The sequence below is a fragment of the Felis catus genome, chromosome B1 (genome assembly GCF_018350175.1).
Source record: "Felis catus isolate Fca126 chromosome B1, F.catus_Fca126_mat1.0, whole genome shotgun sequence".
NCBI classification, from domain to species: Eukaryota; Metazoa; Chordata; class Mammalia; order Carnivora; family Felidae; genus Felis; species Felis catus.
In genome coordinates this window covers 159,789,091-159,814,441 of record NC_058371.1, presented here as the reverse complement: position 1 = coordinate 159,814,441, position 25,351 = coordinate 159,789,091, and the positions used below count along the sequence as shown (strand labels likewise).

The 25,351-nt window shown below is 38.2% G+C and overlaps 2 protein-coding genes across 11 annotated transcripts in view; one reads left to right on the top strand and one right to left on the bottom strand.

The window, feature by feature from the left end:
* Window positions 1–19,489, bottom strand: part of PPAT (phosphoribosyl pyrophosphate amidotransferase) — a 35,809-nt gene extending 16,320 nt beyond the window's left edge. The window contains exon 1 of the mRNA XM_003985361.5: window positions 19,221–19,489. Coding sequence (XP_003985410.3) covers window positions 19,221–19,348 — 128 coding nt within the window. The 5' untranslated portion in view covers window positions 19,349–19,489. The remainder of the gene's footprint in view (window positions 1–19,220) is intronic.
* The window catches only part of PAICS (phosphoribosylaminoimidazole carboxylase and phosphoribosylaminoimidazolesuccinocarboxamide synthase), a 47,624-nt gene that overhangs the window by 2,395 nt on the left and 19,878 nt on the right, over window positions 1–25,351 (top strand). Inside the window, exons 2-10 of one of the 10 annotated variants that reach the window (XM_045056334.1) lie at window positions 2,467–2,553; window positions 4,101–4,478; window positions 5,598–5,687; window positions 12,439–12,510; window positions 12,860–13,231; window positions 13,530–13,595; window positions 15,959–16,095; window positions 20,164–20,230; window positions 24,106–24,303. In XM_045056334.1, coding sequence (XP_044912269.1) covers window positions 2,467–2,553; window positions 4,101–4,478; window positions 5,598–5,687; window positions 12,439–12,510; window positions 12,860–13,231; window positions 13,530–13,595; window positions 15,959–16,095; window positions 20,164–20,230; window positions 24,106–24,303 — 1,467 coding nt within the window. Of the gene's footprint in view, window positions 1–2,466; window positions 2,554–4,043; window positions 4,479–5,597; window positions 5,688–12,438; window positions 12,511–12,859; window positions 13,232–13,529; window positions 13,596–15,958; window positions 16,096–19,672; window positions 19,692–19,774; window positions 19,794–20,163; window positions 20,231–24,105; window positions 24,304–25,351 lie in introns of those variants that run through there. The other 9 variants (XM_019829466.2, XM_003985360.5, XM_045056335.1 and 6 more) reach the window with 9 other exon arrangements.

Genomic DNA, 25,351 nt, shown 5'->3' with positions numbered 1-25,351 from the left:
TTTTTAAATTATAAAATTACAAGCACATTAGCATTTTGTTTACTTTAAAAATTATCTTTAAAAAAAATTTTTTTTTCAACGTTTATTTATTTTTGGGACAGAGAGAGACAGAGCATGAATGGGGGAGGGGCAGAGAGAGAGGGAGACACAGAATCGGAAACAGCCTCCAGGCTCTGAGCCATCAGCCCAGAGCCTGACGCGGGGCTCGAACTCACGGACCGCAAGATCATGACCTGGCTGAAGTCGGACGCTTAACCAACTGCGCCACCCAGGCGCCCCAAAAATTATCTTTAAATTATACCCAGCATTAATTATAATTCAGGATTAAATGTTACTTAATGGTTCCATAATATTTGAGTGCATATACAGTTTGTCTTTGCCCCCTAAGAAATGATGCTATAATCAATACCTAACATTATCACTTTAGAATAGACTATCAGAAGTTCAATTACCGGTCAGGAGGGCTATGATTACTTTGAAACAGTGCTTAAAAAAAAAAAAAAAAAAAAAAAAATGCTTTCCAAAAGAACTGTACTTTACTTAACTAACTATAATGGTGTATGTGATTGATAACTTTTAATTTGCATTTTTTTAATTACTAATGCTATGGAACAATTTTCTATATGTTTATTCACTTTTACAAATTATGTCAGCTGAGGTCTTAGAAACTGCGTGATCTCTTTTGCCTTAAAATTTTGGCTGCTTTTTATTTGATCTATAGAATTCAAAAGTTTTCAATGTAATCAAACAGTGATGAAAAAGGTTTTGATTAAAGTTCTTAATGCAATCAAATAGTCTTTTTTAAGGCTTAGAAAGCCCTCCTTTACTTTTGGTCTGATTCATTTATAATGTCTTCTGGTTTCTCTATGGGGAACCAGCACAATTTTTATTGGTATATGGTAAATTGAAGAAGGGAAGAAAAAGAATGTGCCTTTTCCACTGTTGGGATCAACCTCATGCAAGTGGTAAGAAAAGAGGATCTAGTTGCTGTTAGGCAGCAGGTAGCCTGACTGAGCCTTGGCAAAGGACTCAAATACAAACTCTTAAGAGGCTTCATGTTCTGGAAGTTATAATCATCCTCCACTTCAGAATACCATTGGCCTACTATTACTGCTGAATCACATTCTTTCAGTGACCAAATTTCCACTCTATTTCTCTCCTCTTAACTTGATACAAATGCATCAGGAGTGATGACTTAAGAGTCTCAGTTTACAATCTCCAGGGTATGGGGTCCCTACGTACAATTTTGGAATTATGCTAGGAATGATCAACCTAAGAAAAAAAATAGCCCAAAGAAGTTGGGAAGAGAAGCTTTTCTTTATCATGCCTACCAATATTTTCAGCTCCACGCTGTTTTCAACAAACATAAAACTAGGTCCTAAATCAGATAACAGACTAGCAAACTAGGGGCGCCTGGGTCGTTCAGTTGGTGACTCGATTTAGGCTTGGGCCATGATCTTGGAGTCATGGGATAGAACCCAACACTCCATACTGAGTGGGGAGCCTGCTTGAGATTCTCTCTCTCCATCTCCCCCTCTGCCACTCTCCCCAGCTTGCTCTCTCTCTCTGAAAAAAACAAAAAACATTAAAAAGTAGCCTGTGCCTCATTTTATGAAAACACCCAACTCATGAAACCAGGAAGATTAAGGCACCATTTTCATTTTTCAAGGTTGGCATGGTTCTTTGATATGACACATTCTTTGGTCTACTTAAGCAGAGCTTAGATTAATTTCTGGAAAGTTTAGTGTGTACCAACCAGCTAATTATAAAAGATACATATAAATTTTAGCTATCTGACCAAATATGCCAAATAAACAAGATTTTCAGATTATCTCATTACAGGACCTCTGTTTTACATTGCTAGTATCATTTATCAAGTCCCTATTATGTTAAAGTACCTAAAATACAAAATTAAAGAACATCTTTATTTTAAAAATGTAATTTAATTTGAAAATGAACCACAATCATCTCTAGAAACTTATAAAATTAGCAAACAAAACTAGTGGAAGTTCAAAATAAACCATGTCAATGGAATGGAAGAAATTAAATCTGGGGGCATCTGGGTGGCTCAGTCGGTTAAGCGTCTGACTCTGGCTCAGGTCATGATCTCACTATTCCTGAGTTTGAGCTTCACGTTAGGCTCTGTGCTAACAGCTCAGAGCCTGGAGCCTGCTTTGGATTCTGTGTCTCCCTCATCTCTCTGTCCTTCCCCACTCGTACTCTGTCTCTCAAAAAATGAATAAATGTTAAAAAAAATTGATAAAAAATTAAAATTTCCTTTATATAGATAAGTACAGTATTTAAACCATATTATACAGTATTTAAATCATATAAAATCTATCACAAGTCTATAATCTTTCATCAATATGATCAAATTCAGCTCAAGCTACTAGCATTATCAGTCATTTAATTCAATATTTATCTTCCCTAGAACTTACTCTAAAAGGAATTCCATTTTTTTTCCAGGTAAAATGTCAGTTACATTAGAAGATAAGGAAGACCTCTCAGGAAATCCTTTACTTTTGGTTTCTCACATCAAACCAATGGAACTAGGTGGGTCAAAAAACAATGAAACTGATCAGATTCCAAATTGGAAAGTAAGATTGGTTTCTGAGAAAATGAATGATTTTTCCTGATAGAAACACTTAGGATTACTTCAAGTTTCCCTCTTTTTTTTTATAATCTATACTAAAAAAATCATTTTTAAAAATAAATGATTTCTTTAACAAAACATAAATTGCCTAGAAATACTAGCTTTCAAATTCACAACCTTCATCCTTTAAATATAGTAAGAAATATAGGTCAAAATTAAACATAGTAGATGCTTAATATTTAACGAACATGTCACTTTAGCACTCCTGAGGTCTAAGACAAACAATTTTACATGTGAAAGTAAATAATACGAAATCAATAATGAGGTCAAGGATGATTTTATTCACCCAAATTAAAGTCAATATAAATCCCCACTTTGCTTCTAAATTTGTATTGAAGGTTGTTAATCTAAGTAAGGAAAAATAGTGAAAAGCATTTCAAAACAAAGACATTAAATGTACCACAAAATAAAAACACCTCCATATACCTCAGGTAAATGCTAAAAAGTGGTTTTTAATGACTTACATTATAGATGCTGAGGTCTGAACTACCTTCTTATTAAACACAACAAACATGAAATCTGACAAAAACACAAGATAATGTGGTTGTTAAAATAGCCAACATAACCTCAGTAAGTTGCAAAACTGTACTAGAGATCTAACATGAAGGTACCATGCTAGGATTTCTAACTAAGCGGGGACATTCTGTCTAGGGCATTATGAAATTTCTGGCACATTTCCTTGCATTAAAAGAATACTTCACTTAAAATGACACTTGTTTTTTAACCAATGGGACATTTTATTTTCATGAGGAGTAAGAAGCACCAATTGTTGTAATATGCCTCTTCCAACCCTTCATTCATGAATAGTCTTAGTTCCCAACCCTGACTGCACACTAGAATCACAATCTGGGGATGAGGGGTGGGGTTAGCAGTGAAGTAGTGATTTATAAAAGCTCCCCAGGAGATACTGATATGTAGCCAATGGAAATCATTAGATTAAAAGGAAGAGGAGATAATTGCTCCCACCTATCTTATCACCAAAAAATAATAAAAAAAATAAACTGTTCTCAACAAGCCATTTTCTAATTGCATTGCTTTCTACAAGTCAATATTACAAAATTATGTATTCAGTGTTCACTATATAGTTAAATACACACCACAGACCAAAGGAGTGGGATGGACGGGTAAGGAATGATAGAGAAAAAAACATGATCAAAATGTGACTAATTAAAAACAACTGTATTAAAGCCAGTCACTAACATGACAACAGATTCAGGTTCTGTACTTCATTTATCCATTAGTTTCAGAGGAAAGCTAAGCTATGATTTGTATTCCATCTCCAATGGAGAAAATGTCTTTCTTTATTAAGGATGCATCTAATTATTTATCTTATGTAACCATATATATATATATATACACACATATATTTTTCCCTCCCCACCTGATACAGGTAACTCTACATCAATTATGGAACCCCCTATTAATCCAACTTTTATTCCAACTGTAGCAAATGAAGGAGGAAAACACTGGACTGTGCCAGAAATTAGGGCTCTAATAGGCATCTGGTCTGATATAAGAATACAACAACAACTAGAGGGAACAGTGAGAAATAAAAGGATATTTGAACAAATTGCTGCGAAGCTTCAGAAATTTGGAATAGAGAGAGATTGGAAACAGTGCAGAACAAAGTACAAAAACTTAAAACATGAATATAAGATTGTAAGAATGGCTCAAGACCAAGGAATAACTAAGAGTATGAAATTTTTTACTGAGCTGGATGCCATTTTGGGACACAATAAAACAGAAAAATCACAAGAACAGGAATTCCAAGATGGAGAACAAGCCACAGGATGTGCCAATGTAAAAAGAGAAGAGGATCGGACAGGTAGGAAGACAAAAGTAATCTTAACATCAGGCTACATCATATAAAATGTCAGTAGCATGATAACATGTATATAATCTAAGTTAAATAGGTTTCACTAAATGTTATTCAATAAGCTAATTGTTGAATTTATCATGAAACAGATTGAATGTATAATCAATCTCCTCCAGGACATAGAGAATAGTACAGTTATAAAAAAAGGATGAAATAAAATTGGATTTCCACAAGTTTAAAAATAGACCAATTTTAATAAAGTAAAAATGCAACTCTAGATGGCAGAAATTAAAGCAACTTTTCATATCAACTATGGTAAAATTGTGAGTGAACAGAAAAAGGACATTAAAGAACTTAGAAAAATACAAAACCCATGAGAATGTCTTTGAAGTGTGGTTCTTCTGGGACATATCATAAAGTTCTTTAAAATGAGTTTAATCCAAAGGATTAAGATACAATACACACAAAGATATGATAGCATGAAATAAATTGGATGAGTTCTAGACCAGGAGTCAGGAAATCCAAGTTCTAGCTCAGTCTTTGTGGAATCCTAAACCAAGTATCTCCTCTACACTTGACAAAATGTTCTTAAAGACCTGTACTAACCATAAAGTTTCTAGATCTTAATATCTGCCTTAAACAATGGAGTCTTAATTCCTAGAGTGTGAGTGTGTGTCTAGGGGAAAGAGAGGCAATGACAGAGTTAGGACTGAGAAATGGTGGTGAGAAGTACTAAAATCTTTTGTTGGGGAGAAAAAAGAAACCGGTCTGCTAGAGAACTATATACATCTATCCCATGAAAAATAAAATGACTAGTGATAAAGTAGCCCAACAGCAGCAGCATGATTCTGTTCATACAGTAATTGCAGACAATGATGATTCCATCAGTTATGAGTCTGTAAGTCTAGCTACAGACTTACAACACGTATCTACAGGGACCTACGTATCTACAGGGACCTACGACTGAAAGATATTTAAGAGTGGGGAATCTAAATTAGAGAAAAGGAAACAACTACAGTATTTAGCACCAGGCTCACTGTAAAAGGGAAAATAACATATTAGAGTTTAAAACACAATCCTGAAAGTGAATAAAAGCAAATCACCATATATCCCACTATGTTCACACAGTCATTGCTGGAGAAGCAGCTGAAGATGATTTAGTCAGTAATATGTCAGAAGACCTAAGAGAGAGAGAAGTAAAACAAAGTCCTGGCACAGGTAAAACAACATTTTTTTGGTTTTGCGTGTGAAAAAATACATAAGATGTTTTTATATGATGTTGCTATGGACTGAAATATGTCACTCCTAAAGTCGTATCAACAAATGCAAGAGCATTTGGAGACGGGACCTTTGGGAGTTAATTAGGTTTAGATGAGGTCACAAGGATGGGGCCTTTATGATGGGTTTTATAATTATATTTTATATATAATAGTATAATAAGATGCTACAATAACTAAAATACTGTAAGACGCTTTAAGAACATATACGAAGTTATAACATTATATGAAGAATAATACTCATATTTACAAAATGCAAAAATGGAAGGTGAAAACGATTAATGACCCATAACGTTCCCTATGGCTGTTATTCTCAAAGTGTAGCAGCATCAGCACTGTCTGAGAACTTATGCATGCTTAAGTTTAAGAAATACTGCCCTATGGTAAAGAATACTAAGGGGGTAGAGCAAAGTAAGTGCTTCCTATTTGACTGTTTGCCTTTTACACAAACCAAAATGAGGGATGAGGGGATCACCAGGCCCTCAAACAAAAGCCTAGCCATCACAGACCTTGCACATAGTTCAAAGATTCATACAACCTTGGAAAATGTAAAGATCATATTGATTAACAAACCAGGTAATCAAATTCCCCACACCCTTGGCAAACTTCTTTGTCTGATTTATCAGAGATGGTAGATTAAAAGCTCAGTGGGAGAAACGAAAGCTGCTAGAACAGTGGAAGGTGGAAATAGGGAGAAATTAAGGAGACTAACACGATAGGAACATGCAGCTGACTAGGGGTACGATAACAAAGGTAAACAAAACTGTGTTCCTAAGGTTTCTCAGGGCATCACAGCAATGACTCTTGTCATTAAAAGGAAAAAGAAAAACAAAAAAAAAAGTTAAAATCCAATTGTGTTTAGTGAGATAGAAAGATTTCCATGGAAAAAGTTAAGAACCTTGGCATTCAGAAGACTTTAGCTTGTTAGTCCTCTGGACTCACTTAAGTCCAATACCTCAAGATAATTTTTTATATGTGAAAGGAAAACATTCAGCCAGATAAAAACTGAGAGGGTTTTTTAAAACTGTCTGGTATGCTTATATGTTAATTTGGAATATGTTTAGAAAATGTGAAACAGGAAATATTTACAGTCATTCTAGAAGTTAACTTATTTTAAACTTTCCCATGAAAATAAAAGCAAAGGTATAAACCCATAAGAATCCCAGCAGCTAAATGCGTAAGGAAAAAATTTAAACAGGTAAGGACTTTAGGCACAACTGCAATGCACAATTATTGAGGCACAAATTGCCACTGTACTATTTAGAAGATTTTGTACTGAGGTATAAAGATACGAATATTTATCTTCAGGATAAAAATTCACATCAAATACCTTTCTTTAAAAACAAGAACACAATAGGGGCACCTGGGTGGCTCAGTCGGTTGGGTGTCCAACTTCAGCTCAGGTCAGAGTCTCACATGGGTTCGAGCCCTGCATCAGGCTCTGGCTGACAGCTCAGAGTCTGAAGCCTGCTTCAGATTCTGTCTCCCTCTTTCTGCCCGTCTCCCTCTTTCTGCCCCTCTCCCACTTGCGCTCGATCTCTCTCCATCTCTCTCTCAAAAACAAATGGATATTAAAAAAAAATTTAAAAACAAAAACACAATAAAGTCATAAACATTCTTGTAAAAATAGGTAGAGGTCATTTTATTTTGATTTTATATATTCTACTAATGAAATATTGTAATCTGAGTTGCTATTGCCCCATATTGTTAACATTGACCCTTGGTCATAAAACTGATCTCCTAAAGGTTAATTTTTTTTTCCCCATCTTAAATGTATGCCAGGAGATTCCTTCTTATTTCAAATAAAAATCTAGCTAGAGCTGTGGACCTCCCGGATTCTAGATAACTACTTAGTTCCCTATTTAGAACTCCTGGAGATTTTGGTCAAGTGTAGGTTATAGGATGGGTTCAGGTACCTATATTTTTGTAAGATCATCAAGCACAGCCAGGGTTGAAAACCACAGCTAGGCTGTCTTATTTAGAGAATAAGACCAGCAGAGGGCTGAAGAAAGTAATACATCAAATCCAGTCTGATTCCATTTAGGCAAGAAAAAATAGCCATTCCAATTATCACTTTAAAAAATGAATGACTAATGCCATATGAAAGAAGTTAATCACTGGGAAGAATCACAGAACTCGTGGGCTATGCCTATCTATTACAATAAATAAGAAGAAATGGCCCATGAAAATTGAATAACTACTTCTTTGCATCTAAAATAAATTTATTTTTCCCCCCACGTGAGGTACAGGCAAGGGAGTATAAAAGCAATCAGAATGTTACCAGGAAAATGGTGCCGGAAGAGAAATCTGTGTTTGACAATCTTGTGCGTTACCTATCTCTTTTGAATAGACCTAAAATTGACTAAATTCATCTCCAGTATCAGTGCCTATTTATATGAGTTGGAATACTTCAATATCTGGGTATTCTTGCAAGTCACTGCTTTCTTGTAGAGGTAGCCAAAGGTGGATTGCTTCCGGCTCTGAGGGGTGGAGACAGACAGGCGTGCATGCATACATACATATATATCCTATTAGAGACCACTCTTATCATCAGCTTAAAAATCAGAAGTGAAAGACTACACTGTTCTCTTAAGAAGAATCTTAAAATGATCTATTTTCTTTTTGGATGTGGTAAAACATATCTCCAAAATTAAAATATGATTCACTATCCCCACAATTTCACAAAAATTAACAATGTGATGGCCAGCAGAGGGCACTAAATTATCTATTGTTAGTAACTCAGAGGTTATTCCAAGTTTATTTTCTCAAATTCAGTTATTTTGGTTTATTTATATTAAAACAAAAATTGGGAATAATTTTCTTCTAAATTAAATATTTTAAAAGTTTGGTAAATTTTGCACGCAATTTGGGTAATCTTAGCAGTAAAATTATCATAAGCTAATGTACTTTGATCACATGAACCACAATACTGAGAACCTTTAAATTTTTAATCCAACAGAAGAACCCAATAAAGATGTGATTGTTAAAATTTCAGAAAACCCAAAAATTATAAGTATGAAAAAAAGAAAGTTCAGACCTAGGTAAGCTGATAAATATAGGCAACTTGATAATTAAAGGTGTGACCTGAGAGATTGCTTAAAATCTTTAAAAAATTAAAATCTGGTCTTTGTCCCCAGTTCCTGACACAGAGCTTCAAAAACCTTTGGAATTTCCAGTGGTGAAAGTCTTTTTTATTTATTTATTTTAAAAATTTGTTTTGATGTTTATTTTTGAGAGAGAGCGCACACGTGAGCAGGGAGGGGAAAAGACAGAGGGGGACAAAGGATCCTAAGCCGGCTCTGTGCAGACCAGAGACAGCCAGATGCGGTACTGCAACTCACCAACCCAGAGATCACGACCTGAGCTGAAATCAGAAAAAGAATGTTTATTTTAATGAGGTGTTCCAAGCTGGGTTTCTAAAGAGCTTCAAGATAGGACTGGTCACCAAAACGACAAACCTTGGGATTAAGAGGGTTGGAATTTTAGGCCACCCTGACCTCTAGCAGGGAAGTAACTTTGGAGACTAAGTTCAATCATGTGGCCAATGATTTAATTAATCATGTCATAATCATGTCAATAAAAACTGGCTTAGAAGAGCTTCCTGGTTGGTGAACACACTGATGTGCTGGGAGAGTGACAGGCCCTGACTCCACAGGGAGAGGGCATGGAGACTCTGCATCTAGGACCCTCCCAGACCTTACCCTATGTGGATCTTCATTTGGTTGTTCCTGAGTTCTATTTTTTATAATAAAACTGTAATCCTAATAGGACTTTCCTAAATTCTAGGAGTTGTTCTAGCAAATTATCAAACCTGAGGGGATTACGGCATCACCTAAGTTTGTAGCCAGTCAGCTGAAGTTGTGGCTGGCATGTGATGTAAGGGCAGTTTTATGCAAGAGTGAGCCCTTAGAGCTGTAGAGTCTGATGCTAGCTAACTCCAGGTAGTGAGTGTGAGAAGTGAATGGCAGTGTATCAGTTGGGATAGAAACATAATAAAAACTAAATGCTTCTCTTTCCTTAAAATATGCTAAGTGTAGGGATTTCCACACTACCACTCTCCAATATGACATCTTATTTTCTGGGACTAACTACTCAAAATTTCTATGGGACACCTAATATCTGTTAATATTTCCATAACCCAGAAGTAGGACATGTGCCTGAGCCTAAAACTGATGGTTTTAGTCACTTAGGTAAAATGTTATAAATTCAGATTCTGTTGAAATAAGGTTTGCCAAAATTTACCTTGGACTTGTGCTCTCCAAAAAGTAGCCAGTGGGGTGAGGGTGGGAGAATGGCTTAGGCATGGATGAAAGAAGGTAAGTCTAGTTATAAAAGGGCAACCAGCAGTACCTGGGTAGCTCAACTGGTTAAGCATCTGACTCTTGATTTGGGCTCAGTCATGATCTCCCAGTTCATGAGATGGAGCCCCTTGTGGGGCTCTGCACAGACAGTGCTGTCTGTGCAGAGCCTGCTTGAGATTCTCTCTCCCTCTCTGCCCTCTCCTCCCCCCAACTCAAGCATACCCTCTCTCTCAAAATAAATAAACTTTAAAAAAATAAAAGGGCAACCAGAGGGATCCTTATGGTGTTGGAACCCTTGATTATCTTGACCTTGATGGTGGTGACATGAACCTACAAGGTGATAAAATTATTATAAAATATAATACATATACATAACTCACAGTGAGTGCAAGTAAAAGGGGAAATCTGAATAGAATAGTGAACTGTATCAATGTCAATACCCTTCATTTATTAGTATATTATGGTTTAACAAAATGTTACCATTGGAGAAAACTGGGCCAAGTGTAGAAGGGATCTCTATTATTTCTAACAACTGCATGTGAATCTACAATTATCTCAATAAAAATTTCAATTAAAAAAAAAGTAGCCTATTAGGTAGCCTTTGTGGCTCCAAAATACAACCTGTTATTGAAGGTCTTAATGTTGGTAAAAGCTAAAATTCATTCTAGTCTTACTGTGCAAACATGTCCTTAAAATAAGAAGATCTGGTCCTATCCTCATATAAATCTCCACATAGCTATTGCTGCATCTTATAGGCCCCCTAACCACCTCTGGCCTCACTTGTCTATTGGTAATAACTACTGGGGGCACCTGGGCAGCTCAGTCAGTTGAGCATCTGACTTCGGCTCAGGTCATGATCTCATGGTTCGTGGATTCGAACCACGAGCTCTGTGCTGACAGCTCAGAGCCTGCAGCCTGCTTCAGATTCTTTGTCTCCCTCTCTCTTTGCCCCTCCTCTGCTTGTAGTCTTTCTCAAAAATAAATAATGAAAAAAATTAAAAACAAAACAAAACACTGTGTAGTTTTATCCAGTTTTACAACAATCATTACAAGCAACAGCACAGACAATAGTAGTAACACAGAATGTTTTTAATGTTTTATTTTTGACAGAGAGAGAGAGAGAGAGAGAGAGAGAGAGAGAGCGCGCGCATGAGCAGGGGAAGGGCAGAGAGATGGATACAGGGCTTGAACTCACCAACCATGAGATCATGACTTGAGCCAAGTCAGACACTTAACGGACTGAGCCACCCAGACACCCCAAATTAAAAAAGATAATAATAATGTCCCAGTGTATAGGAAAGTACAGGAGGGAAAGAAAACTATCATAGCATCAATACAGCAATCCAACACATGCATATAAGGAAGAGCTTTCCCCAAACTACAGCTGACTTATAAACATTCTATATGGGGGCGCCTGGGTGGCGCAGTCGGCTAAGCGTCCGACTTCAGCCAGGTCACGATCTCGCGGTCTGTGAGTTCGAGCCCCGCGTCGGGCTCTGGGCTGATGGCTCAGAGCCTGGAGGCTGTTTCCGATTCTGCGTCTCCCTCTCTCTCTGCCCCTCCCCTGTTCATGCTCTGTCTCTCTCTGTCCCAAAAATAAATAAACGTTGAAAAAAAAAATTAAAAAAAAAAACATTCTATATGTACAGAGCTACACTACAATAAATGTATATTTACCAAGCTAAGCACCATCAGTTCCTTAAAATATTTACCTGTCTGCTGTTAACCTCTCAACATGAAAATTGCTAAGACCACTTAATCTCTTTTTTTAAGTTTATTCTGAGAGAGACAGAGACAGCATGGAGTGGGGGGGGGGGGGAGGGGGGGCAGAGAGAGAGGGACAGAGAATCCCAAGCAGACTCTGTGTGTAGTCAGTACAGAACCCCACGTGGGACTCGAACCCAAGAACCGTGAGACCGTGACCTAAGCCAAAATCAAAAATCAGATGTTTAATCGACTGAGCCACCCAGGTGCCCCCAGACCACTTAATTTTAAGGTCTTTTCTTTGTTTATATGTATTGCAGAAAGGCTCATTCTCAGTTACAATGAGGATCAAACGAAAAAGAGATGTAAGTTCTTTGTCAAGCATTAAAATGCAACAATGAAACATATTACAAAACTGGGTCTAAAAGTGCTATCATATTCTCAAATACTGCATACTGTGCCTTGAGACTTTTAAGGCAGAATACTTCCAAGATTTTCAAGGTGGTGAATCCTACAAAGGCATTTTAAAATTTGGTTAGAGATAACAAATGTTCTTGGCTATGAGGTTACAGTTTTGATGGTGGAATCCAGCATTACTATTTTCTCAGTATAATCTTCAATTGCAAAAGTAAATTTGAGTTTTGTGAACAACAAATATACACTGCTCTTTTCTTTGCTTTCTGACAGAGGAAGACACTGTAAGTACAGCCTCAGAAGAGGTGGACAGCCCCACAGCACTACAGAGTATCACTGGGTCAGGTACAGGGTCTAAATTGTTGAATTAAAAAAAATTTTTTTTGTATTTAAAGCTAATATATATATACAGTTTAAGAAGTTACACCAAGACTCTCCTATTTGTAAAAATCCAGCGAAGAATACCTATTGATGAAAAGCTAAATTATTCTCACCAACATTGGAGATTAATCTGCCTTATAATTTTTAAAATATCTTATTTGAATATGAACACATGAAAAAGTTTTTGACCCTCACATTGAAATCATTATATTTCTCAGTGCTTTATGTCAATCCAGGTTGTTTTAAATGAATGATATTCAAATACAAGATTTATCTATAAGTTTGTATAATTGTAAATCACATTGATTTATAGGTAATCATATTCCTTTAGAAGATGCTAAAAATCATTTACAGATTATAACAGTGAGCGACACAGAGGCTGGAAAACACTGGTGTGACAATGAGGTCAGAGCGCTTATACACATATGGTCTGATGAAAAAATTAAGCAAACGCTTGAAAGGGCCACAAGAAACAAAGAAATATTTGAGGAAATTGCCAGAAGACTAATGCAGTTTGGAATAGACAGAGACTGGAAACAATGTCGTACCAAATACAAAAATTTAAAATATGAATACAGAGTTTTACAAAAGAAAAATGGCAACCCTCAAAGAAAAATGAGATTTTATGAAGAAGTTGACTGCATCTTAAGAGGACCAGCTCTCAGAACTGCCAAATGGAAACATGGTAACCTTGAAATTGACTTTTTAAAATAAAATTTCTCTTAAGTTTTTCTTTGTATTGTAATGTAGTAAAAAATTCCTCAAAAATAAAACCCTCACACTACTGTATGTTCAAATGACCCAATAAATTTAAGTAAAGAATTTCAATTTCTTTCCAAACCTTATACCAAAATATTCCTAATTCTTAAACTCATTCTTCATTTGTCCAACTGCTTTGATATTCTTACTTTACTGAACTCAAATCTGGAAGGCCAATGTATTTTAAATGTCATATAATGATTCTTTTCCTATGTTCTTTTAAGAATTTTTTGAAGGTCACGCCAAAAACCCAAGACCTCTGAGCATCAAAAGAAAAGCACATGAAGATGGTAAGAGCTTGAGAAATGCCAAGTTCTTCCACACTGAAAAAAACTTCCGTTGCTTTTTCCTGATAAAAGATATTTATTCCTGTCCTTGACAGTTTAGACTAAATATGTTTATAAGCTGTGTGAGAGCAAAAAAGACTGAGCAATGATTTCTTTCATAGCTCATTAAGAGTGAAAGTAACAGAGTAAATGGAAAATTTCCCAGAGTCAGAAATTTCTGCACAACTGTCCATTCATCATGAGCCTTTAAATTACTATTTGCAATGATTGCTATCAGAATACTGATATAGAAAAGGAAAAAAACCCACAAAGTAGTAAATCTGGAATTTTAGTTTTCTCTAAAGGTAGTTACTAGAGGGTGTAACATTTTAGTAACTCTACAAATAAGTCAAATTAATTATGTGAGCTATAATTCCAAACTGACTCATTACAGCTGTCAGAAAAGGTAATACGAGGTAGTATAGCATATGAAAGAAAAAAAATTGCAGAATAGAGGAAAAAGCACTGAACTGAGACTCAGAAAACCTGAGTTCTAATTTCTCTTTGACACTAGTAACACAGAGCAAATCACTGCATCTCTCTGGATCTTTAGGATAATCCAACTTCAGCATTTTATAGATTTATAATCAAATTATTTTGAGTATATACAAATAGTTTAACAGCTTAATATTTACAAAGTGAACACACCCATACAACTACCACTCAAATCAAGATATAAAACATTACACCCAGTCATTAATCATCTTGCTAGCCCCTATAAAGGTTGTCATTCTTCTGACTTCTATTACCATAGATTAAATTTGGAATCATACAAGATGTTCTTACTTTTCTGGTATGTGTTTATGTCAAGCTACTTTGACTAAACACTGTGAGATTCATCCATGATTTTACTTGTAGTAGGAGTTTGCTTTTTCACTACTGCTGAATATTCCATATATGAATATACATACCACCACCTTCTTTATCCATTCCACTCTTGGACATTTCCATTGTTTCCAGATGGGGACTATTACAAATAATGCTATAAAAGTTCTTGTACCTGTCTTCCAGTAAACATATGTATGCATTCCTAGACAGTACATACCCAGGAGTTGGACAGAAGGTCACAGGTATACATATATCTAGGTACAGTTCTTCTAAGTACTTTACGTATATTAATGCATTTACTTCCTACCACAACTCTAAGATGTAGGTGCTATCATTATACACAATTTATAGAGAAGGAAATAGAGGCATAGAAAAGTCTGTGCTCTTGAACCATCTGGCTAACATTGCCTCTCTGTGAGGTCCAGGGACCACATTGGCCCTGTGAAGTACAGTATTCCTAGCACTGACCACAGGGCCTTATATATACACAACAGAAGCTTAAGTATTTTTCAAATAAAGTATTAGATAATAACTGGAACCTCCCTATTCTCCACGACCCTTATTATCTCAAGTGAGGTGAAAATATTCTTCTCCATTTTTGGACCTAAAGTCCAAGTCAGATGAGTTGCCTGAACTTTTCCTATGCCCTATAGTGTATATGCTACTGAAAAGGAAAACTGCTAAGGGCTAACCACACAGAAATATTATTCCCAACCCACTGGATTTTGCCCATTGAACCTGTAAGTACATAAGTCTAGCCCAACAAATGACAAAACAGACTCAGAAGTTAGGAGACTTGCCCAAGATCAAACTGATGTTACTAGGAAAAGGAAAATTGCTAAGGGCTAATCACACAAAAGTATCATTTCCAACCCACTGGATTTTGCCCATTGAACCTTTAAGTACATAAGTCTAGCCCAACAGATGAGAACACAGACTCAGAAGTTAGGAGACTTGCCCAAGATCAAGTTGATGTTGCTAGGAAACCTAGGACTAGATTTCCCAAGTCTCAATGTTATTTCCAATATTGACCAGAATGAAAAAGCAGTGGTACTTTGAAACTCTTTTAGGGATAGATAAATTCTGCTTCAAACTAATACAAAAAGCGAAGTTATAAATAATAATTATAACCGGAAAAGTTTAAAACACTTATGACTGAAAACTGAGAATCATTAAATTATAAAAGTAATTGAATTAAAGTCTTTAAAAAACCAAAGACTGGAAAAATTAGCAAGGACAGTTTTAACATAAGTCACTTCCCCAACCAAGGATATAGAAATGTGACATATTTGGTCATTATTACTAAGAGATGAATATCAAAATAAAGTTATTACCAGCCTTAAATTTGGCAACTCAAAGCAAGTTCTCTGACAATCTATTCCTGTGTACTCCAACAAACTAAATGAAGATAAATGGAAACTAATTCCATAAAGGTTGTCTGAGTGCATCTTTCTCACAAGTAGCCTTTCCAGTGATAATGTTATATGCTCTGTTTACAGAACCAGTGTCTGTATCTCTTAAGAAAACTGCTCCTGAGATCACTGCAAATCGGTTTCCTCAGAGCATAACACAACGAAAAGATTCTACAGAATGTTTCTACAGACAGGAGACTCCCTACGTGATCCAACTTCATCAGGTAAATCTCAAAGTTTTTAGAAGTATGAAAATGTTTATCAGTTGTAGGGTTCAATTCCTAACCCAGGGAAATTATAAGTCACTGAAAGAGCAGGCATTTTCATCTCCTAATTAACCAAGAAAAGGTGAACTAGTTGATTCATCAGATAAATCTATGAAACTTTAATAATTCCTTTCATGGAATCTTCAAAATACGTCCATGTCATTCTGGCCTCCAGAAAACATGCCTGTGGTTTAAACATGAAAATTTGAAAATTTCTTTTTTTAAAATGTATTTATTTATTTATTCTGAGAGACAGCAAGTGCAGCATGAGTGGGGGGAGGGGCTGACAGCACAAGGAGCCTGACACAGGGCTTGATCTCATAAACCATGAGATAGTGACCTAGGCTGAAATCAAGAGTCAGATGCTTAACCAACTGAACCACCCAGGTGCCCCTTAAACACGAAAATGTCTGATCTACAAAGGTGTGTGTGGTTTGTTCAGAACTCTGCAAACCACTGAAATATAGTTTTTAGAACTGAAAAAGCATGTGGTGATTAAATGTATGTGGCATGAAGACACAGGCACACAGTTTACAGCTGAAGAGGACACTGAAAATGTTAAATTAAAATTCCCCTTGACAGAAAGTAGAACTATGGAATAAATCTGCAAATAGCCAGAACTACTAGAAAGAAAGTACTTCTGGATGAACCCATCTGGATTAAGTATCCAGTGCATGACTATCTAGTGATTGATGTTCTATTTGTTTTTACATGAAATACATATTATAACTTTCAGGTACGCTATTATCCCCAAAACTATAAATATTTTAGATCAGATTATGCCTAAGACAAAAACAGAACCAAATACAATGCAAAAGTGATAACAATCTCACCTTCTAGATTCCATGATTTAAAAAGATAATGCATGAGAAATTCCTTCATCAAAAAGGAAAAAAAAAATCCAACAATAGAATTGGTATTACTGTGGTTTTAAAACAACTAACGATTGAATGGAAGTAGGTGAGGAGGTACAGACCTCTGCAACGGACCACCACTTGCCAGTGTACAGTGTATATAACTAACTCTACTATATACTAAACTATGATAACCTATCTAAGGCACTATGATAACCTATCTAAGGCATCCAGTTCTAATGTTCCTTGATTCAATGTCATTGAAAAACATTGGTTCTTAATCTCTGAGCCCTACCTACTAGTTCAGAGTAGACTTTATCTTTAAGACATCAGGGAGATATTCTTCCAATCCGAGTCAGTTCCTCTAAAGAGTAGGGACTTCTGCTAATTCAAAATTTTGAATTGGATAAAATTATGGGAGAGGAACAGCCTCCTCAGTGCCCCTTAATGATTCTATGCCTACACAAGGAAAATCTTAAACAGTTTTCCATTAATATATTTGTGCCTCAGAAGCTACTGGGTTCCTTGCCACTGTTATTGAAAACATCACAAGGTCAATCTTCAAAACCAGGTTAACAAAGATTTACTTGGCCAAATGAGCAGTCTCATAGAATCCATTTATTATTGCTCTATTATAATTACATTTTTATTGCCCTTATCTTGTATTGTCTAATTGCATAATGCTTTCACATAAAAGCAACTACAGAAAAGTGCATGTAGCTAGGAATCAAGTTGTATTCACTTGAAAAAAAAAGTCCTTTTTTCTTCCAGCACATATTTAAAGGAGACTGAAGATGAACATTCTGAGTTATTTTAGTTAAAAAGTAAATAATTAAAAAAAAAAATCAAGGTCAGTTCATTGGTCTCCCACAGACTGCCAGGCAACTCTATAAACATCCCTCGTTTCTGCACACCTCTTACCTTCAGAGAATATCCACAATAACTTATCCTAAGATGTTATAAACTAATGTTGCTCTGCACTACCATATAAGTAGATTTTAGTTTTTCCTTGGATTCTGTATCTAATCTTCTCAAAAAAATGTACAGTATTTTAAGACAAGATTTCTATTAGGGTCAACCCACAAGTATCCAAGTTAGAGTCATTCAAGTTAAAAATATTCTTTTTGATTCCTCCCAGACTCTAAGTCACTCTCAGCATTTAAGGAGGCATACACAAGATGTGAAACAAACTCAAGTATTTGCGACCCTGAAAAGATCAAAAAGACTACTTACATTTCAAGTTTGGTGAGGGAAAGCAAATCATTTGTAATTCATTTATACTTGTTGCTCCTATATTGCTGATAAGTTTTATCGCCAAGTTGCTTAAATGTTCTACAAGTTGTTGCTGCAGTTACTGCCTCATGAAAACTTTGTAATACTTTCAGCGATAATGTTAAATCTAGATTTATAGCAAATTCCAGGTAGTAAAAAACGGAACGATCACAGAAGCCAAGTTATTTTTTAACTCAAAGGGATCTACCAAAAATCCGTATGTATCCTGTCATACAGGAACTGCTCCCTTTTAAATAAAGAAGGGAGTTACTTCCTGGCATCTTCTTACAACCTTTTTCCTTCATTATCTGAAACCCGTGCATCTTTTTCAGATGCACTATTTCCTGTGACTGGTTTATTTTCAGTTAATTTGTATGAGATCTACAACCGGGAGTTCCTTTTGATATCAACTAGCTGTTTCCGGGGGTATGAACTCTAGAATTCCTAAATTCTCATAGCTGTGCCTACATTCAAATCTCCAGTCTGCTCAACAGCAGCCCTGCCCTTGCAAACAAAAGCTTGTGGTGGGTTGAAGGTTCCGCGCGAACACCTCAAGGTGTTGTAAGTCCTGGACCAGCAGCCACGCCACACAAACCTTTCTCAAAAGCAGCTCCAGGCTCTGCAAGATTAAGTCGGGGAGAAGTTCCGACCCGCCTAACCCTAGAGAACCGGAGCCTTAACAAATTGGCCAGACTTGTGAGGGGTGCATACTGGGAGGAGGGGAGCCCCTGAACAGCACTAGAGCTTGAGAGGGAGAAGTCCAGGGATGCAAGGTGGTGCCCGCGCACGCCTTGGCCACCTAGTCGATGCCACAGGCAGATACCAATCCAGGTAGTAGAGGTCTGGCCTCCTGGCCCTCAGGCGCGCACGAGCTCGCTAACACGGGCCGCGGGAAACAGCTTGTGCTGAAGAAGCAGCACACGCGCCGCCACCCCCACCCCTCAGCCGGTTGCTCACCGGTGCTGCAGACCCACAAGTCCCAGAGTGATCACATGCGGTACATCTAGCTGCGTGGGCCACTCTCCTGAGGCGATGCACCCGAAGACGCCACATTCCTCTCGGATTCCCAACTCCTCCAGCTCCATGTCGCTGCCGAAAGCACGTGGAGGGACCTGCCGCCGCGGCAGCGGCCTGAGCACCAACCAGCTGCCCGCTCGGCCCTTACGCCTCAAGCTCGCTTCCTTCCCAGCCGCACGACCCTAGCTACTGCGGCGGCGCGCGCTTTCCTAAAGTAAGCGTGATTAGCTCGCCCCCTGCCACCCTGCCCCGCCCCTTCAGTATCCACCAATGAGCGTGGAGGGGGCTAGAGGCTCCTTGGCTGAGAGGAGGAGTCACAGACGCCTAGGGTGGAGCTAGTCCTCCGCCGGGGCCCTACGGGGAGCTGCTTTTGCTGCACGTGGAAATCTCCGTTATTTTCTAACATCCAAGGTTAGGGTGATGAAAGTAGTAGGGTTAACGTCATTTCTCTGCCAGAAGATGTAAATTTTGTATGCTCCTCCGCACATGCTTTCCCCCGGTCGTCATTACTTGGTACGCTCCAACCTATGAACCGCTCTCGCTGAGGAGAAGGGGGCTGGTCAGCGAGCCTCTGTAGAGTCGGGAGGGGCCGCCAGTGCGCGCCACTTTTCGCCTCTTCTGGAACAGCGCCCGCGCGAGGTGGTAGGGGCGGGGGGAAGCCTGCGTCTCTGCGTCTGCGCGGCGGGAAGCCTCGGGGGTAAAGCTAGCTCCCGGAGCCGAAGTTCCGCCGGGGCAGCAGAGAAGACAGGCATTCCTCCGGACTGTGGTACTAGCTGAGAGCCTGAGTCTGCGCTCCGGAATACCAGGCCTGGCCGGGGGTGTGTCTGTGCGCCGCCCTCCCTTCCCCGCCGGGTGAGCCTCTCTGACCACTCCTCTTTTCCAGAGCCCTGCCTCTGTTCCCAGCGCGGCGTTTGCCCCCAGCCCACGCAGGATAATGGCTACAGCTGAGGGTGAGTAACAGGCATCCCCAGGAATATTCCGGGGACTCCCGGCCCTTCCGCCTGGAGCTTGCGAGCTCGGTGCGGACACGTGCGCGCCCTGCGGCCCTCCTGGCTGCCTCTCCCACCCCCGGGCGGTGTCTGGTCTCCCTGCAGCCTTGTCTTTAGGCCGCTGGGCGGGTGGACACGTGGCCCAGGCACCGCCAAGAGAGGCGTAGGAAACCCAGCCCTCCCGGGCCTCTCCGAACTTTCTGAAATACTCGGAACTGACTCTGGATTGGGGAAAGGAAACGAAGTAGAGAAAGAGTGATTACAAAGAGAAATGGTCAGGGGTTGGAGAGGTGCCTGAAAATCGTGTTGGTAATCAATAGATATTGCAAAACAATCACAGAAACGTGTGGATTTTTCAAAGTCCTGCTTTTCCTATTAGGTTAATAATAACCTGCTATCTCCTTAAAGTTAATAATTGAATTTACTGAAAATTTACTTTTTTTCTGTCCAGATTTTGTATGTGTGTGTGTTTTATAGTCTTTTGATGCCATGATGGCTTTGAAGAGCTCCAAAAGCACCAGGCAAAAAGTTGCCTTGCTTTAGTTTGCATTTATAGTTACATAATCATTTTATGTGTGAGTGATTAGATCCTCAGGAAAAATAGCTTGTGACATTTATGCTGGTTAAGTGTGTTTTTCCCCACACACCCAATTTTTAAATTTATGATGAACCAACTTGTTTGTGTTGGCTAGTCAGTACATTGTCTTCCACAAAGAAAATTGAACTTAGGTAAAAAAATATATATAGAGACCAAACAAAAAGATCCAGATGATAACGAGTAACAACTCCATAAAATCAGGGTATTAGAGCAGGTCTTTCCTTCCATACATCCAAACTGGTAGAATCTAACTGGCAGGTTAATCTTTCTCAAATGGCACTTTTATGATTTCTAAATGGCACTTCCTTGCTCAAAAATGTTCAGTGGCAACCCAAGAGCTATTAAAATTCAGTCTGAAGACCCTTTCACCTCCTGCATACTGCTTTCTTCCTATCCCTTCAACCCTAACTTTGCTTTTTCTCTCTTGTGAATCCTATACCTATATTCCAGTTAGGTTAATTCACCAAGTTCACTCATCTGTGTTCATTTATGCGGTGTCTAGGAGAACAGTGCCAATAGAAATATGTAAAACTATGTAACTATGTTTTCTAGTAGTCACATTTTAGGAAGTAAAATGAAACAGGTGAAATGAATTGTAAATATATCATATGTAGCCCAGTATATCCAAAACTATATCGTTTCCGCATGTAATCAATATTTGTAAATGTGTGATATTTTGCATCCTTTTTTTTCCCCATCTTGAAATCCATTGTGTATTTTAAACCTAACTCACATCTCAATTTGGAGTAGCCGTGTTTCATATTTCATGACCAAATGTGGCTAGTGGCTCCCTTACTGGAGGGAACAGCCCTAGACTTTTTATCTCCTCTCTGTGGAAGTTCTATACATTTCAAGACTCTTAAATTTCAGTGCCACAAATTATTTTCAGTCATCAGTCTTTCCTGAATTCATCTGCTAGTTCTTAGCAGGCGTTTTGGCACTTGTAATATATGTCTCCTATGAGTATGTTTTTTCTATCCATTAATTGAAATTCCTACCCTGTTTAACAACTAGGTAATAAATATGGATTCAACTGAATTGTGGAGGTGCAGTAGTTAAAAACTTTCTTTTGCCTTGTAGCTAACCTAGGAAACATCCTTGACTTTCCCCCTCTTTTATCCCTATGTTGAATGAGTGGTTCTTAAAACTTGTACCTTTTAAATATCTTGAGCCTTTCAACCACTGCTTTTTCCTTAGACCAGGACATTTCTTGGGCTGTATTGCTGCAAGAGCATCCTAACTGGTCTTTCAGTCTTTAGTTTTCTTCCATCCACCCCTTCCTCATTTCATTTTCCAGGCAGCAGCCATAATCTTTCTAATATAGGAATCTGTCATTTTGCTGAAGTGTTTAAAAGCCACATGGTTGTTCTTAGGATAAAATCTACACATTATCAACATGATGTATGAGGCCTAAAGAATGAATAGTGAAATGCAAGGGAAGGAAACTATGTTTGGGCCAAGAGAGAACATGTCAAAAGCCTGTGAGTGGGATATAGAAATTCATTCATGGAAGTTAGAGTTCTGGGAAGGGAATCAAGAAATGTGAAGTTGGAGCACTAAGCTGAGGCTCTATCTTGAGGAGGCTTTTAAACCTGTCAGTGAGTCAGGACATTATGATAGGGTGGGGATTCATCCTCTAGATTAGGTGCCCTGCAGTGGCAACTATTAAACTGAATTGTAACTGGTTTAATGGTTACCTCTGCTAGCTGGTGATCTTACCCCTGCCCAATTCTTCCTTGTCTTATCTCCTGCCATTCTTTTTTACTCTCAGCTGCTGCCCTCCTTCCCCTACCCTATAGCAGTGCATGCACACACAGTGTTCCAACCATATTGAAGTTCTGCCATGTACTGTTTTACCCCATGGTCACCGTCACTACCTACCCCTTTTCCTCTTCTGGCTAAGTGTTTATCCTTCCTCTGATCACAACCTAATCCTCACTTTGTTCCAGCCTTTCTTCTCTGATGTCTAGACTAGGTTAGGTGAGCCTGCTGTGAACCTGTGATCCTATAGTCTGTTTCTTACATCATACTTGTTATGATGTCCTGTTTAATTTCAGCTTCCCTCAGGCTCAGGTCTCATGAGAACAAGAACTCTCTCTTGTTTACTGGTATATCCGTAGTGTACCTGGCGCACAGACACTAAAAAATGCCAATACTAAGAATGAGTCCTTGTTCTGGGAATGTGAGGGTGATTTCTTCCCTTGGAAATTTTAAGTCCTTAAACTTCTGTTACCTCTGATCTTCATCTAAATCATTCTTTCTAATGACCAGAGTCTACTTTTTTTAGGTCTGTGACCTGCATCAAAATTAGAGTCTCTTGTACTCACTTCCTCACAATTTCCTACATCTTAGTGTGGAGAAAGGATTAACAGTAGGGGATAGGGAAGAAAGATTAAGAAATAACCACCTGGGTGGTTCAATCAGTTAAGCGTACAACTCTTAATTTCGGCTCAGGTCATGATCTCACGGTTTGTGAGATCAAGCCCAGCATCAGGCTGTATGCTGTCAGTGTGGAACCTGCTTGATTCTCTCTACCCCTGTCTCTCTGCCTCTCCCATATTTGTGCACATGCTTGTGAACTAAAAAAAAAAAATTAGAGGCTCTTGGAAATGGGCTAACTTCAGTGGGTGGGGGGTGCCTCTCCTTGCACATTAACTAAACATCAAGAAACCCTTCTGGCTGAACTTTGCCATTTTGCCTGCTACAGAAAGCTCTGAGGCTGTAGCCTGCTTGAGATTCTCTCTCCCCCTCTCTGTCTGCCCCTCCCCTGCTTGTGCTCTGTCTCTCTCAAAATAAATAAAAAACTTAAAAAAAAAATTTTATTTTCTCTAGTTTGATTGTAAGAATATGGTTTAAGATACACATAACGGACAAAACATGTTACCCAAGCATTTAACATTACCTCTTAACAGATAACGTTGATCTTCTGATCAGCAGTAAACTATTAGTTAAGATTTGGGGGAGTAAAAGTTATATGCAGATTTTCAACCCTAAACCCCACATTGCTCAAGGGTCAATTGTAATTATTTACATAGTTCTAATTTTTCACAAAATTGTGTGAATCAAATATGATGCCTGTGAAAATACTTTGTAGGGTATAAGGTTCTATGCAGGTGAATGAATTTTTATTAAAATTATTAACCACTTTGTATGTTCCCTGATTCATCATTCTAGATAATTCAGTCTTCAATTAGGAAATTTTTCCCTGAAATCTGATGTTTCCATTTTATTTCCACAGTGCTGAATATTGGTAAAAAACTCTATGAGGGTAAAACAAAAGAAGTCTATGAATTGCTAGATAGTCCAGGAAAAGTCCTCCTTCAGTCCAAGGACCAGATTACAGCAGGAAATGCAGCCAGAAAGAATCACCTGGAAGGAAAAGCTGCAATCTCAAATAAAACTACCAGTTGTATTTTTCAGTTGTTACAAGAAGCAGGTAAGTGGCTCTCCCAATAGCCTCCACTTTCATATTCTCTCTCACACACACATGTTGGTCCTTTTCATGGGGGAAATGACATTATTTGGATTAACAGCTTGTTGACTACCAGGTATATTTTTCAGTTGTTACAGGAAAACAGGTAGGTGCCTCCCTGCACAATCTCCTTCCTTTTGAGTGTGCACATACACACAGGGCACACTCTGATCTCTTTCATCGGGAGTTGACATTATTTGGGTTAACAGCATGTTTTTGGGGATGTCTCACAAGCTAAGCTTTAAGTTAAATCAAACCAGGAACTCTTAAGTTTCACTATAACACTTTACTGAACTTGGAATCAGTAATGCCATTTAGTTAAGGAATCTTAACAGTTTGCTGTGGTCTTTCTCTGGCACACATATATTTTATGTAACTTTTCTCTCCTAGGACATCTTCCTAGGAGAGACTTCTCTGAGGGAGGCCTATTCTGATGTTAGGTAGTTGTAATTGGAGAGTTGAAATTTGGTACCTGCAATTCTGGGCATTTACTCTTTGCGCCTTGGAGATAAGACAGAATTTCAAATCCCTTTTCCGCTTGAAAGCCCTGAAAAGTATTTGAAGATTGCCACACCTTCTCACCCTGTCCCAAGTGAGGAATTTAAACTAGATCAAAGATCTCCAAGGTTACCTCCTACTCTAAAACTGAAAGAAGCCTATTTTCTATAGAGACATCTATTCAAAAGGATGAAATTAAGATCAGAACTTTCTATGGAGGGCACTTGGAGTAAAGAAAGGGGAATTAAGATAATGGGCTTTTCTGCAGGGATTCAGTTAATAGCTGATTTGTCTGTAGTGTAGGAAACCTCTGTTAATAAAAGATTTGAGCTCTTCTGGGGCTCCTGGCTGGCTCAGAAAAATATGACTCTTGATCTCAGGGTCATGAGTTCAAGTCCCACGTTGGGTGTGGAGATTACTTAAATAAATGAACTTTAAAAAATTTTTGAGCTCTTTCCCTCAAGTGTAAAAGGCCTCATTACCTGGGATCACTCAATCTTTGAACCCTCCAGTT